General features: G+C 44.6%; 1 protein-coding gene across 1 annotated transcript in view; it reads left to right on the top strand.

The window, feature by feature from the left end:
• Positions 1-15,003, top strand: part of olfml2ba (olfactomedin-like 2Ba) — a 51,612-nt gene extending 36,609 nt beyond the window's left edge. The window contains exons 6-8 of the mRNA XM_067990771.1: positions 2,320-3,492; positions 8,024-8,200; positions 13,606-15,003. Coding sequence (XP_067846872.1) covers positions 2,320-3,492; positions 8,024-8,200; positions 13,606-14,207 — 1,952 coding nt within the window. The 3' untranslated portion in view covers positions 14,208-15,003. The remainder of the gene's footprint in view (positions 1-2,319; positions 3,493-8,023; positions 8,201-13,605) is intronic.
• The last annotated feature ends 991 nt before the right edge of the window (positions 15,004-15,994 follow it).

The following is a 15,994-nucleotide window of genomic DNA, read 5'->3' as shown; positions in this document are numbered from 1 at the left end:
ATTAGCATGGATAGAGGATTGGTTAACAGATAGAAAACAGAGAGTAGGAATAAACAGGTCATTGGCAGGCTGTAACTAGTGTGGTGCTGCAAGGATCAGTGCTTGGGCCTCAGCTATTTACAATCTATATTAATGACTTAGATGAAGGGACCGAATGTAATGTATCCAAGTTTGTTGATGATACAAAGCTTGGTGGGAAAGTGAGCTGTGAGGAGGACACAAAGAGTCTGCAAAGGGATTAAGGTTAAATGAGTGGGCAAGAAGGTGGCAGATGGAGTATAATGTGGTGAAATGTGAGATTATTCACTTTGGTAGGAAAAATAGAAAAAGAGAATTTTTTTTAAATGGTGAGAAACTATTAAATGCTGATGTTCAGCAAGCAATTAGGAAGGCAAATGGTATGTTGGCCTTCATTGCAAGGGGGTTGGAGTGGAAGAGTAAGGAAGTCTTGCTGCAATTGTACAGGACTTTGGAGATACCACACCTGGAGTACTGTGTGCAGTTTTCATCTTGATTCCTGGGATGAGAGGGTTGTTCAATGAGGAGAGGTGGAGTAGAATGGGCCTATACTCTCTGGAGTTTGGAAGACTGAGAGGTGATCTCATTGAAACATGTAAGATTCTGAGGAGGCTTGACAGGGTAGATGCTGTGAGGCTGTTTTCCCCTGGTTGGAGAGTCTAGAACTAGGGGGCATAGTCTCAGGATAAGGGGTCGTCCATTTAGGACTGAGATCAAGGGAAATTTCTTCACCTGGAGGGTTGTGAATCTTTGGAATTCTCTACCCCAGATGGCTGTGGATGCTGAGTCGTTGAGTATATTCAAGACTGAGATCGATAGATTTTTGGAGACTAAGGGAATCAAGGGATATGGGGATCGGGTGGGAAAGTGGAGTTGAGGTCGAAGATCAGCCATGATCTTATTGAATGGTGGAGCAGACTCGAGGGGCCGTATGGCCTACACCTGCTCCTATTTCTTATGTTTTTAATTTGTACTCCGAATGAGATTAGATTGTAAATTTAAAATGTAAATGCCAACTGAATTAATTGCGAACCAGTAATGAAGTAGGTGAACAGCAACACGAGTCACCACAATGTGCTTCCTGTGCATAAGTGCTGAAGTAACCCAGCTCCAATCCCAGTCTCCGGGTTCATATCGAATCCAAGTGTCAAAGGGCCTAGACTGACTCTTACAATTGGTTTTGTGTTGCGAAAAGGCTTATACTGTCAGGACTGATGTTTCCTCAACAGTATTAGACCCACCCTGATGTGTCCAGTGGATAGCTGATATTCCAACTGAACAGCACAGAATGGATTAAAGGTCAGAGGTGTTCAAGTAGCAGTTTGTTAATATAATGAAGGAGAAGAAGAACTTGTATTTATGTAGCCCCTTTCACGTCCCAAAGCGCTTCATAACCAATGAAGTGTAATCGCTGTAGGCAAAGGTGGCAGACAATTTGCGCACAACAAGGTCTCACAAATGGTAAATGTGATAAATAACCAGTCTGTCGCTTCCTGGAGGTGTTAGTTGAAGGATAAATGTTGCTCTTCTTCAAATAGTGCTATGGGATCGTTTATGTCCCCTGAACGGCATATAGGGCCTCACTTTAACATCTTGTGCAAAAGGCGGCACCTCCGACAGTGTAGCACTCCCTCAGTACTGCACTCATGTGTCAACTGAGTTTATATACTCAAATCTGGGATTGGGGTTTGACTCATGACCTTTTGACTCAGAGGCAAGAGTGCTACTACTGAGCCAATTAACAGTACTTATACCACTGTCATGTTCAGTAAATACAGTGTGGTTTATTTATGAAGCACGTTGTGAACTTTTAGATGTAGAACTGTGTTAGGGTTTGCTTTATGTTGCCTCCTGCATCCAATACTTGATTCTGGGAAATGGGATCTGAGAATCTGATCAGGCCTCGAGCTTTAACTCTTCACTGCAACAGTGGTTCTCATCCTTACTCAGTTTAATGTTATAACCAAACCTTTGGGAAATACCAATCATTTGAAGCTATTCGCATTTTCAATAGTGACATTACCATTCAAATAGCTTTGATGGGGGCCAACAAAAGCCAATAAAATATCCACTGTTGCAATTGTCTTGATGTGACCAGGATCTAAATGAGTTGTGGTTCTTAAAATACTATAAATCAACAAGTCCACAGCTCCTACTGAAAGTTAAGTTGTACTTAAAAACAGGAAATACACAGCAGGAGTCAGCATATGAAAGGGAAAAAAGACAGATTAACGTTCCGGGTGGGGCCTTGCATCAGAACTTCAGTTAAACTTAACTCGCTATTTCTTGGTCTCTAAACAGAAGCCAGCTCCGCCAGTGGTGAGGATGCTACTCTACTATTTTTGGACGATCAACTCATTAAGCACATGGAGCCGGGGGTTAACGTTTCTCAGGCACCAAATCCTGCACTGGGACCGCTCACAACTATCAATCCCGAGATAGCGACAAAGTCAAGCCAACAGCTGATTCCCTCTGCTGACACAAAGACTCCTACTGCTGCCAGTACAATTCTCACCACAGCCCCAACAGGTCCTGGCGTGACCGTCATCCCCAGCAATGCCAACGTGACCACCTCTTCTGCGACAATCCCAGATACGCAAACCGCCACACCCAGCCAAATCAGTACGATGGCCACTGCAACTGCTACCAACATCAGTGCTTCCATCACACTTCCCACTAAAACTCTTGCCTCAGCTCCTTCTATACCCTCCACAACAGCCACAACTCCCACCGCCATTCCAATCACCATCCCCATCATGAGTGGCGCAGATCACACGTCAGCTTTGCTAGCTTCTGCTAGCACCACAGTGCCCCTCCCGCCTCCCACTGCTGCTCCCGTGTCTAGTGCAGGCCCCACCACCACCACCATTCCCACCAGCGAAGTTCCCATCACCGTCCCCTCCACTGCAGCTCCGACAACCACCGCAGCAACCACTACGAGCCCCGCAGCCCCCTCAACCACCACTGGTGCCCACACCACCACAGCAGCCACTACGAGCACCACAGCCCCGACAACAGCAACCACGACGAGCACTGTAGTCCCCACCACAAGCACCACCAAAGTTCCCACCACTGTTCCTGTGACCACCACAGCCACCACCATGAGCACCGAAACTACCACGAGCACCGCACCCACCACCACGAGCACCGAAGCTACCACCACGAGCACCGAAGCCACCGCCACGAGCACCGAAGCCACCGCCACGAGCACCGAAGCCACCGCCACGAGCACCGAAGCCACCACTACGAGCACTGCACCCACCACCACGAGCACCGCACCCACCACCACTTCAACCACTGCAGACGCCGCCACCACCACCACTCAAAGGGCAACTGCTACAACTACTACGCATACTCCATCAAACACCAGAACAACGACTTCCTTCGCTTCCATTGCCAGGAGACGACCGCTGGTAGGGGTTACACGGAGGCAGCATGTGAGCCACACTCAAGACGACAGTTACCAAACTTTTGGTGAGTGAGATACCAATCAAAATAGAACTTGTTTTTTATGGCATGATACATTGATCATTTATGTAAGGTTCATCCCATTTATGGAGAAATAAGCTGCAATTTGACAACAGTGAGATAGTTTGAGTTCTCCTACTGTTTTTATTCTTTTTAGATAACCTTTCAGGCAGATTTACAGACTAATCGATGGTAAACAGGCAGATAAATTAGACTGATAAACACAGAGACAGACACCAGGTAGATACAAACAGACCAGAAGAAAAACAGATTGATATATAATAACACAGGTTGAAATAATAACAACTTGCATTTATATAGCACCTTTAACGTAGAAAAATATCTCAAGGCACTTCACAGATGCATAATCAAAAAAAAAGATGTGGAGCCAAAGAAAGAAATAATTGGAGGATTGACCTAAAGCATGGCCAAAGACGAGGGTTTTAAGGAGGGTCTTAAAAGAGAAGGAGGCGAAGAGGCAAAGGGGTTTAGGGAGGGAATTCCAGAGCACGGGGACTAGGCGGCTGAAGGTACGGCCCCAATGGTAGGGTGAAGAGAACGATGGAATGCACAAGAGTGGAGAGTTCTGTGGGGGGAGGGGGGTTAAAGGACTGGAGGAGGTTACTAAGATAGGAAGCAACAATACCTTGGAGGGATTTAAACACAAGGTTGAGAATTTTACATTTATGGGGTTGGGGTATCGGGAGTCAATGTAGATCACTGAGGACAAGGGTGATGGGTGAATCAGATTTGGTGAGGGTTAGGACACTAGCAACAGAATTTTGTATGAACAGAAGTTTATGGAGGGTGGAGGATGAGAGACTGGGAGAGCACTGGAACAGTCGAGTGTAGCGGTGACAAATGTATGGATGAGGGTTTTAGCAGCAGATGGGCTGAGGTAGGGGTGGGCAGTGTTACAGAGGCGGTGTTTGTGATGGAGCGGATATTGGCTCAGGTTCAAATAGGTCACCAAGTCTGTAAACAGTTTGGTTCAACCTGAGACAGAGGCTGGGAAGGGAGATGAAATTTGTGACAGGGGTACAGAGTTGCTTTTAGGGGTCGAAGATGATGGCTTCAGTCTTCCCAATGTTTAAGTGGAGGAAATTACAGATCATTCAAGATTGGGTGTCGGACAAGCAGTCTGACAACACAGAGCCAGAAAAGCGGCTGAGAGAGGTGGTGGAGGAATAGAGCTGGGCGTCGTCAGCATAAATGTGGAACCTGAACCAACGTCTGCAGATCATGTCGCCAAGCATCAGCACGTAGATGAGGAAAGGGAGGGGGAAAGGATAGATCCTTGGGGAACTTTTACCATAAGTAATTTTACCACAGTGCGGGGGAAGGAAGAGATGCTCTGACTACGATCAGATAGGTAAGAGTGAAACCAAGCAGTCCCACTGAGGAGGATGGTGTGGTTGACTATGTCAAAGAATGCAGAGAGGTCGAGGAGACATGGTGCACAATGATCACGGAGGATATCACTTGTGACTTTGGTTAGGGCCTGATTGGAGTCATTCACAGAGAAATTTGGGGATAGATGGGCATGGATTTGGGACTTTAGAAAGAAAAGGTTACAAGTATATGGAAAGGTAGATCGACAAAGATAAATAAAGATGGTGTCACGAAATGGCTAATGAAATGGACTGAGATGTTAAAACTTAGCCACATTGACCTATAGATATAGAGGCACATTGATACAGGTATGGGGGTTGATCCAATGTTTCATTGAGAAAACTAATCCAATATTCACTCTCTGATCATCACAGCGCCCCTCAGTGAGATGTTTCGTATTCACACTGGGGACCTGTGCAACAAGGAACTCACGCAGAACACTTGCTGCATGGAGGTCAAGAACCGATGAAAAGAAATATATTATTTATTATTTTGTATTTGTTTTGAATCATGGACCTAAAGCATCAACAATATTCCCAGACTTAGTGCTTCAATATGTTGAGTCCTGAGTCAAGATGATCCAATTATTTTTTTCTTCTTCATCCCTATTGCAAGATGGCTCTGGTGGATGATGGTGAGCGTTAGGGGGGGGGTTTCACAGGATGATCTAAGAATGATGAAATGTGCTGTTAAGGCTTTTCCAAATCAACACAATTTGAACTAACATTTATCGCACTACCGTAGGATGTAGATCTGTGTAATATTTCCAGGTTGATACCGTGATTTAAGTGAGTTTTATCTGCAGATGACTTTTTTCCTCCAATTCTCTGTCCTCTGCTCATTTCATTTCCCGTCCTAAGTCCTGTTCATCTTTTACCTCCTGCTATCACTGGCCTTCACTAACTACCCACCTCTCAATGCACTGACTTCAAAGTCCCCACTCTCATTTACAAATCCCTCCGCAGCTTCAGTCCACACTACCTCTGCATGCTACTCCAGCTCTACGGCCGAGATTGCACCCTCTGTTCCGAATGTGGGCTGCTGAGTGCCTCGCCACTCCTGCTTCACCGTCTGGGCAGGGGCTTCAGCCATCACATTCTTCTACTCTAGAATTCTCTTCCTAAACTCTTCTACTTTAGTGGATCTCTGCCCAGCTCCAAAGGTTTCCTCGGCCCATATCTTTAGCACCTTGCATAAGCCTTCTCCTAAACCTGGCTCAGGGTCTATTCCTTTCTCATGTTGTGAAATACCTTGGGGCATTTGCTATATTAAAGGCATTGAGTAAGCGTGAGTGGTTGTTGAAGGTGATGATTCCTGCTCAGGTGTTGTTCCGCTAGACCTGGCAGACCTCTCGTACCTCACGCAACTGATTACTTTTCACATATGCGCCTGGATAGTGAGTGTTGACAGGCTATTCAATGGTGGAGGTGTGAGAGGCAAGTGTGATACTCTCCTCAACTGACATGCACACACACTCGTACTTTCCAATAAGGAGTCACTGGATAGCAATTGGGAATGGAATCCCTCGCTGTCGTCAATGAACGGCCCACACCAGAGATTGAACCTGGGCTTTTCTTGGCCTGTGGGGCTCGCTAACACACAAGGTGGATTGATCCTGGGCCTTTCCTGATCTGTCTGGCTTGGTAACACAGTGCATTTACCCACTGAGCCCTTGAAGGAGTTTGTTACTTCACATTCAGCACTGAGACAGACACTGCTTATAGAGCCGCTTAATGCTACATTTATTAAACCAACATCCTGGAGTCTAACTGCTCGATCACCGCAGCACATTCTTAAGTAATTTGCAGTCTGAGTGGAATCTCGGCAGGGGGGCCACTGGGCGAGCTTATTTCAAGTTTCATCCATGGGCCAGGCTCACAGGAAAAACTTATTAAATCCTTGCCACAGTTAAAAATACATAATGTCAACACATTACCATAGTCAAATCCCATTCAAGACTCATATGGACCTGTCATTTAGCTGACTTGGTCATGCACAGCACATTTGTGCTGCAGATCATTTGTCTTCTGTCTTGAACCCCATCGTTTGCAGGTCGTTCCCAAAACATCACTTTCAGTGTAAATATAGCACAATGAGGCTGACTCACTGGGAATGATTGCAAAAAAGAAAATCTGATAGATTTAAGTTTCTGCAATGTGAACCTCCTAAATTACACAATTTGTACAATTACTCTGGCCCAACCATTAAGTAACCATTTCGGATGAGAAGTTAAACCGAGTTCCGGTCTGCCCTCTCAGGTGGACGTAAAAGATCCCATAGCACTATTCCAAGACGAGCAGGGCAGTTCTCCTTGGTGTCCTGGCCAACATTTATCCCTCAACCAACATCACTAAAAAAAACATGATCTGGTCATTATCACATTGCTGTTTGTGGGACCTTGTGTGCAAATTGGCTGCCACATTTCCTACATTGCAACAGTGACTTCACTTCAAAGTACTTCATTGGCTGTAAAGCGCTTTGGGACGTCCTGAAGTTGTGAAAGGTGCTATATAAATGCAAGTCTTTTCTTTTAAATGTACAGAATTATTTATTAACCAGAACGGTTAATTCTGTCCTGTTGGTTTCGGTGGTAGGTATGGTGGTGAACACCCACAACTGGGACGTTCCACTCGGTTGCTGCATGTTTATGTTCTCAAATGAAAGTTAATTTAGTAAATCAGTGAGATTATTGATATTTAAGGCACAGCAGATTACTCAGAAGTAACACAGCTCCACATGGCATACGTATTTTTGAATGTTCGGTGATGTACCTTTTAGATGTTTTAATCATTCTCCAGTCAGAAGCACGCAGGAAGCCTGGTTGTGGACGATTTCACCACAGCTGTCATTGCCTTTCTGATACGGGGCTAGTGAGAGGCGTGATCCCACTTGGTAAGGAGGACAATGCCAGTTTTCCCTTTAATAAGGGTGGAATACCTTACTTTTGCATTGAACTCTGATTGAGGTTCTTTCAGCCGGGGAGGGCAGTTTGAGGGGTGGCTGATCCGATGACTCATGATCCCAACATGGTGGTTGGCAGTCAATTCCTGAATGATTTTCCAAAAAAACACAAATACTTATGCAGGGACAGAGGTAATACTCTGTAATGGACAGTAAAACTGAAATGCCACTTTGTTCCTTACAGGGGAGTGCAAGGAGACTCTGTCTACCATCTCTGGCCCCAAGACTAAACACATTTACGGGAGAAATGAAGGGGCCTGGATGAAGGATCCATCAGCAAAAGGTGACAAAATCTTCATCACCAACTACTATTACGGCAACACCCTGGTGGAGTACCGCAACATGGAAAGCTTCAAGCAAGGTGAGAGCATAAAATGTCAAACAAGAACAGGATGTCAGGTCTTTCACATCCATTCCAAGGAGCTAAAGCTCCACACAGCATCCCATTACCTCTGCCCAGTTCCCTTCCCATAACCCTCAAACCCATTCCGAAGCAGATATTCAAACACTTCCAAGTCTCCTCCTCTGATGATCCAGTTACAGGGAGTCACCATCACTTGGCCATCAGTTCTGAATATGGGTAAAATGGAAATTATTGTGACACAACCCCAAACAGTTCCAACCTTTTTGTTTAAAAAAAGGAAAAAAAAATTTAGGAAACTGCACATATATCAGTACAATTTAGTGATTACTAAAACAGTGCCAAAGGGTTATTTGCTTTCAGTAGAGCGAAATCCCTAACCAAAGCTACCCAACATTACCCCATCAGGTCAATGATATTTGAGTAGTCCATTGACCAGATGTTGAATCTGAAAAACCAGAAGGGGATTCAATAACATTTCATTTCAACAAAGACCTTTCATCAAACGTACAGCTACCACATCTGTATTTTTGGCACAAGCTGACGCCTCGGCTGCACAGAGTCACAAATGAAAATCTCACACCTTGATTTGTCCAGTGTTCTCAGCTCAAGATGCTCTGATGAAATTACAATGGAGCCCTGTTGTAGCATTTTCTACTGCCCTCTGCTTGTGACACAACACACAGCAGTATCTTATTTACAAGAAACATTACAATCTATTCTATCACACTTGAGTGTTACACATTCCTTACTCAGAGAAATGCCTGTGACTCATTCTGGCTGGAAACACTTGATGTTGGATTAGAGAGGTTTTATACAGACATGGATTCATTGCTCTAATTCCTAATTTTGGCTACACCCTCAAATGGAGGTGGCATTTGTCCTGCCAGGAAAGTTGGCAGCTGAGTCACCTCACTTAGTCGTGTGACATTTGGCATTCCCCATGGCCAACAAGTGGTGAGTAGAATTGAGGAAGTGGAATTTAAGGAGGGTTTGGAGAGTAAAAAAAAATGCCAATGGCAGATGAAAAATGAATGGGAAGGTAAGAGCTGGAATTGTAACTAAGCCTCTGTTGAAACTTGCCTCAGTTCTTCCTGCACTGTTCAACCAGACTGTTAGGGTATAGGGAACATGTGTTGTGGAGAAAAAGGCAGGTAAATAAGGTGAGTTGTGAATGAGTTGGGGAAGACTGAAAATTCCCGATTCTGCAATAAGCTTTGCCAGCTTTTGCCAAGCCTGAAACCAACCAGGCAGCAAAATGGTGGGGGGGGGGGGGGCAAGGAATGGGATCTGATATTTTCTTTATATACCATGAATTTTCATTGTCAGCAAAGAGCGAGGAAAGGACCTGGCTCAGCTGTGATGTCCTCCCTGGTCAAGAGGTTGCCACTCACTGTTTAAGCTCGTGTATGAAGAATGGACACTTAGGGCTGCTGGCAGACATGCAAAACAATTTCGTATGAGGCACACCCTTCAGGAAAGAAAATTGAGGAAAAGACCCCGAAAGAATATTGATTCCATCTGTTTTTGATGGATTTATAATATATACCAACACTGAACCTTTCTGTAATTTATAATCCAAAATAACAGTAATCATCCCAATTTCAAATGAGTAATCTAGTATTGAGATTTAGCGGACTTCATAGACCACTGTGCTCATCGTGCTCAGCTCCTGAATTCCTCATCCCACAAATGCTATAACGGTGGGCAGGAAGGGAGAGAAAAAGATATACAGAGGCTGAATCATTTCCTGGAGGAGGACACGTTGAGAAGGCTGTTAAAAAAGCATATGGGATCCTTGGCTTTATTAATAAAGGCATAGAGTACAAAAGCAAGGAAGATATGCTAAAACTTTACAAATCACTGGTTAGGCCCTAGCTGGAGTATTGTGTCCAATTCTGGGCACCGCACTTTAGGAAGGATGTCAAGGCCTTAGAGAGAGTGCAGAGGAGATTTACTAGAATGGTACCAGGGAAGTGGGACTTCAGTTATGTGGAGAAACTAGAGAAGCTGGGGTTGTTCTCCTTAGAGCAGAAAAGGTTAAGGGGAGATTTATTGGAGGTGTTCAAAGTTAGGGAGGGTTTTGATAGAGTAAATAAGGAGAAACTGTTTCCAGTGGCAGGGTCAGTAACCAGAGGAAACAGATTTAAGGTAATTGGCAAAAGAGGCGAGACGAGGAGAAACTGTTTTAGGCAGCGAGTTGTTATGATCTGAAATGCACTGCCTGTAAAGGTGGTGGAAGCAGATTCAATAATAACTTTCAAAACGAAATTGGATAAATACTTGAAGGGGAAAAATTTGCAGGGATATGGGGAAAGAGTAGGGGAGTGGGACTAATTGGATAGCTCTTTCTCCTGTACTGTTTCATTCTATAATTCGATGACTTACATACCTCCTGGAGGATGCCTCAAGGGAGCCATTGGCAGATGCCTGGGAGTTGATTGCAGGTCCAAACCTTTCAACCAGTGGCGGGGAACGGGCTTGATGGAGGGGAAAGGAAGAAAGTATGAAGGGCAGACTAAAAGGATAGAAACTAAACAAAGGAGAGAAATAAGTGGTCACCCTGTTCATCTCCTTTTCAACTTCATTCGCTTCATGTTTATACACTGAAATTTTCCAAAGATTATGCAATTCCATTCTGAAGTGCGGATTGGTTAAATCATGATCACCTCCCACTAAAGGGGGTAGAGACTAATTGACTCATTTGGATTGACAAGTTTAATGGCTGTGAATAATGGTTAAACCAATTGTCCTGGAATGCTCTATAAAGCGCACAAGAAACAGTGGTCTGGATTCAGAAGCTGGCATTAGAAGGGCATCGTCAGGTCAGGTCAGGTATCGAGGGCCAGATCATGATATTCGAACAGTTGGCCAACAATGTCAACATCACCAATCTTCAGTGTTGCCAACACTTGCATTTCTTAAAGAGAGAGCATTAGAGCTGAGTTTAAGGAGTTTTCCCTGACTCCTCAAGCTCTTACTGGACTCAGACTTGGATGCTTTGTTGCAACTGAAAATTGAATGCTTTGGAAAATGTTGCAATGTGACCTGTTCCAGCACTTTCAATTCAAACACTTCAGGCAAGGACGAGGTGGTACTCTGCAAACTCTAACATGAGATATTTGGTCCCTTCCACAGTCCAGAAGTGCAGTAGAACCTTGAGGTTACAAGCACCTTTGTTCTTAGGTTCTTAGATCTTTCATGAACAGAAAATCAAGTCTCAAAGTTATGGACAAGTTTGAACTTAATAACGAAAATGATTTTACATAAAATCCAATGTTCTGGGTTCTCTTTCTTTCTGAACTCTTACGGACCTGTTTGAAGGCCCGCCAACACCAGGATTCTTTGTTGTTCCCTCATCCTTGAGCAAGGCAAAAGAACACATTAAGGAGTTGGCACTGTTCCAGCTTCTGTAGCACAAAAGCAGGCGGGGTCTATCAGAATTGTAGGACCTACAAATAAATATTGACTAGTTTACAAGCCAAAACTGATCAAATATTGCCCCTCGCAATGTAGAAGTTACTTCAAATGTGAAAATGCTCTTTTTATAAGGATTGAAACAGAAGTTCACGTTCGTTAGCCTGCACTGGTTAGTATGTCCCAACATAAAATGGTACATTGGCCGCAGCTCTCAAGCTAATTAAAGTTGGACATCCCCATCAGAAACAGTGTGCCTGTCTTGATAAATACAGCATTATCTCCAAGGGCAGTGGAACCAACATGTGACTCAGTCAAGATTACCAGTGAGCTTTATCTTTGATGTTATTGCGATGCTTTATAAACAGAAATGTTATGAATGAGGTGAATTCATTGAAAACTCTCTGACTGACCTACAGTACTGCAGTAGTGGGGGATATGGTTTCCAATCCATATTTGGCTGGGTTGCACTGTTGTGGGGAGTGGCTGAGCAGAAGAAAGGATTTTGCTTTGGGTGTCTGGGGAAAATCTGAGATAGAGCTGATAGTGGTTCAGCGGCAACATTGGCAGGAGGCTGAAGCAGGCTACCTATGCACTTAATCACATGTGCTGCACGGTCCTGGGTGACAGAGAAGGGAGAAAGTGAGATGTACGCCATTACCCGCACACTCCCAAGAATGATTAGTCGCCATGTTTTTCTGTGAGTGATGTTTTGGTGAGTTGAGTGGGAGAAGGCATTTTCAGACAGTGTGGTGGTCCTTCAGTGCTTGTCATGACGGAATGGCATAATGGCGGTCCACGCTGGTGACTTCCTGCATCCCGAGGTCCCGATCTCAGCCACATCACTTGGGTGGAGGCTTCCTTAAGTGGTAAATCGGAAAAACTGGACAGTGAGTAATCATAGAATTCTTCGGTCCACCTCCCAACAGATGGCTGGAGAGTAATAGTAGCAGATGCCTGGCTTGTCCAATCTCTTGGCTTGGACTCAGTGAGACCATTAAACAAGGCGGCAATAAATCACCTTCCAAATAAACAGCTGATATAGTGAAGCTCTCGGGTGATATTCGATTTCTGTTAAACTTGACTTTGCCAAGTTCTTTTCAGTCTGTGCCACAGATACATTGGAGTGACTACAAGGCAAATAGCTGAGCTGTTCAGACAGGAATTGCAGGCCAATCCAGCTTCATTCTCAAGTATCACGTTACTCTACATCTAAACCCCTTGATTAAATTCTAGCCTCCAGCTCACAGTCAGTTATCCATGTTCCATTCATAAATCTTCCAAACCCCTCAATTAGATCTGAACCAGAAACTGGGTGCCTATTACTACACATACACATCATTCAAATCCCTTAGTTAGATTCCAGCCTGTAATTCACTACAAGGTATTCATTATTATTCTATATCTAAACCATCCGAACCCTTCAATAGGATTCCATCTGCAACTTGTTCCTGGGAATCCATTACCCTGCTCTCAAGAGCTGTGACAGAGCATGGATATGCAAATGAGTTAACGTACGGGTTTCAGATATTCCAAAACATTAATGGACAGAGCAGCATATTATCTATCTGAATAGGTTCCCACTTGGTAAATGTATTGCTTGGTGTAGAATTGAGCCACACTGATTCGGAGAGCTTCAGATTCAGCCTGATGTGAGTTAGCTGATTTCGGCTGAGCGTGCTACAGTTGGCCTCAACATTGCTGGGTGGATGGCAGAGTTTGTATCAATCGTGATTTCAATTCCATTGACAAGTGTGCACATCAGGCAGGGGGCAGGATCAGGATCAGGCTCAGAACAGCCTTGCAACGTTCATTGTTCAGGCTCACACGTGGAAAATAGCCACTTGGACAAAGCGCTGGATGGGCAGCTTGTGCTCATAGAACCCAATCAAAAGCCAGTGTCCTTAGGAGAGGTAGGGAGAAAAGAATGGGAGTGGATGAAATGTAACGGGAAAATTGAAGTTTACATGCCTGATATCTCCTTCCAGGTCGCTGGAGTAACTCCTATAAACTTCCCTACAGTTGGATTGGGACGGGTCACGTGGTGTACAATGGGGCTTTCTACTACAACAGAGCTTTCACGCGCAACATCATCAAATACGATCTGAAGCAAAGGTATGTGGCTGCCTGGACCCTGCTGCATGACGTGGTGTACGACGAGGCCACACCCTGGAGGTGGAGGGGCCACTCCGACATAGACTTTGCCGTCGATGAGAACGGTTTGTGGGTGATCTACCCGGCCATTGACGAGGTGGGCTCCTTCCAGGAGGTCATAATCATCAGCAGGCTCAACACCGTCGACCTGTCCATGCAGAAGGAGACCACCTGGAGGACCGGCCTGAGGAAGAACTATTACGGCAACTGCTTTATAGTCTGTGGTGTGCTGTACGCAGTGGACAGCTACAACAACAAGAATGCTAACATTTCTTATGCTTTCGACACCCACACAAACACTCAGATCAATCCGAGGCTGCCATTTACTAATGAGTACTCTTACACCACGCAGATTGACTACAACCCCAAAGAGCGCATCTTGTATGCATGGGACAATGGCCATCAAGTCATATATGGGATCACATTCGCCTATTAGGATGGAAAACACACAGACACTAACGAAGTGCTTCCAGCACTTGGCTTTGTAAAAAAAAATATAAGAAGGGGAAATGATGTTCTTATATTCATTCACAGATTGTAGATCGATCTGTTTTGTGTTAATATAACCATGGTAACCTGCTTTAAAAGAGAGAGAGACAGATAGACGTGCACACTAGGGGCCCTTTTGACCTGCGCTTTATACAATAGTTGCATACCTTGCATGTCAAGACATAGAGGAATAAGATGCCTGCCAGACTTCCCTGCTGAGTTTCAAATGGATCGTTTTTCTTGCATAAACTTGGCATGCTTGCCGACCAAAAAACCTGCATGCTTCTTTCGCATTGGTTGCTTCGCAGAGAAGAATCCAGCCTCTCCACCCCTGTCCCTGCACTATGAACTGGCCTTCATGCTACTGTTGGGAATAATCACAGAGACGATACAATTCAACAGGCTTGATTAAGTTTTCACGTTCTAAATAATGAAACAGCTGATCTAAGCATCCTAACCTAATGCCTTGAAAGACGGCATTGCAACAAATAATTCAATGTTTCATCATCTTGCAAAGGATAAATAGTTGACTTCTATTTCAAAGCATTCTGTATTGTGGATTATCACCTCGATGACTGAAAGGTATGAATTATTGAATGATGTATTGCACCTTATCTTTATTAGAAATGGCTGCTTCCTGTGGTGTGTATTATTAATAATAGATATCAGTAGTTATGTGCTTGATAATTTACAAATATTTTGCCGACATTTAGTTTTTACTAATAAATTGGATTGAAATCTAATCTTACAGTTTTCTGTGGAACGCTTTGGAGTATTCAAAGCAGAAACTGATGATGGTTACGGAGTCTGAGACCGACGGCATATAACGTAACATTGTGTGCACTATAAGTGGAGCCCTCTAGTCACTATTTAGTGGATGTGGAGTTTTAACCAGACGATATTTACATCTGTTGGAAAAGAAAATGATCCCATTTCATCCAAGGGTTTCCGCCCCACCCCCCAAGTTTTTGTTGAATAATTGGTACAATGTAAGTGTTGGTTCGCCCAGAACATCCACACAGCACAGAGTCGACTGGAATCACCAAAACGGCGCATCTGGTATTTGTCCTTGCTGCCTGTTCCATTTTTCCGGGTGAATGTGCGTGTTCACCAAGGTGATGGACCACAGCGCTTGTCTACTGTTTGCCCCTAGGGTCAGAATTGAGCTCTCCCAAGCCAAGCATAAATTAGGCAGGGAGTAAAACGTGCACTGCACTGCCCCATCTTCATGACTTCCTGCTGCAGCAGTGCAACAATTCCATCAGACATCCCTGTGGCCTCTCAGAGTAAGACGCCTCATTCAGTGTCAAATAACATCCGTTTCGTTCTGTGGGTCCACTTGGAAGTTGGTCGAGACTTCCCCAAACTCATCACACACAGGACCCTTAGAGCTGGCAGAGAGACCTTTATCCCATTCAGTCTGGGGGGGTAGGGGGTGGGCTCGAATGAAGTCAGGTCCCAGAGCCAAGAGAACAGCCAGTCTCCCCCCACCCCTTCAATCAATGCCATTGCAATGAGAGCTCTGGTTGCACACTTTTCCAGTAACAAACACACGTGCTTGCCATATCATCAGTTGTACCAAGCATTGGGAACTCCAATTGCTTTTGGCAAGGAAAGGGTTAACAGCATCCAACAATTAAAATACGTCTGAAACTGGCCGTGTAGTCAGCCTGAAACCTCTGACGCACGGGGCGGGGGGGGGGGGGGAAGGGGGGAGCTGAACAGCCAACACAT

Source organism: Heptranchias perlo, chromosome 9, assembly GCF_035084215.1.
Source record: "Heptranchias perlo isolate sHepPer1 chromosome 9, sHepPer1.hap1, whole genome shotgun sequence".
Lineage (NCBI taxonomy): Eukaryota > Metazoa > Chordata > Chondrichthyes > Hexanchiformes > Hexanchidae > Heptranchias > Heptranchias perlo.
This window is presented reverse-complemented; position numbering and strand designations above follow the sequence as displayed.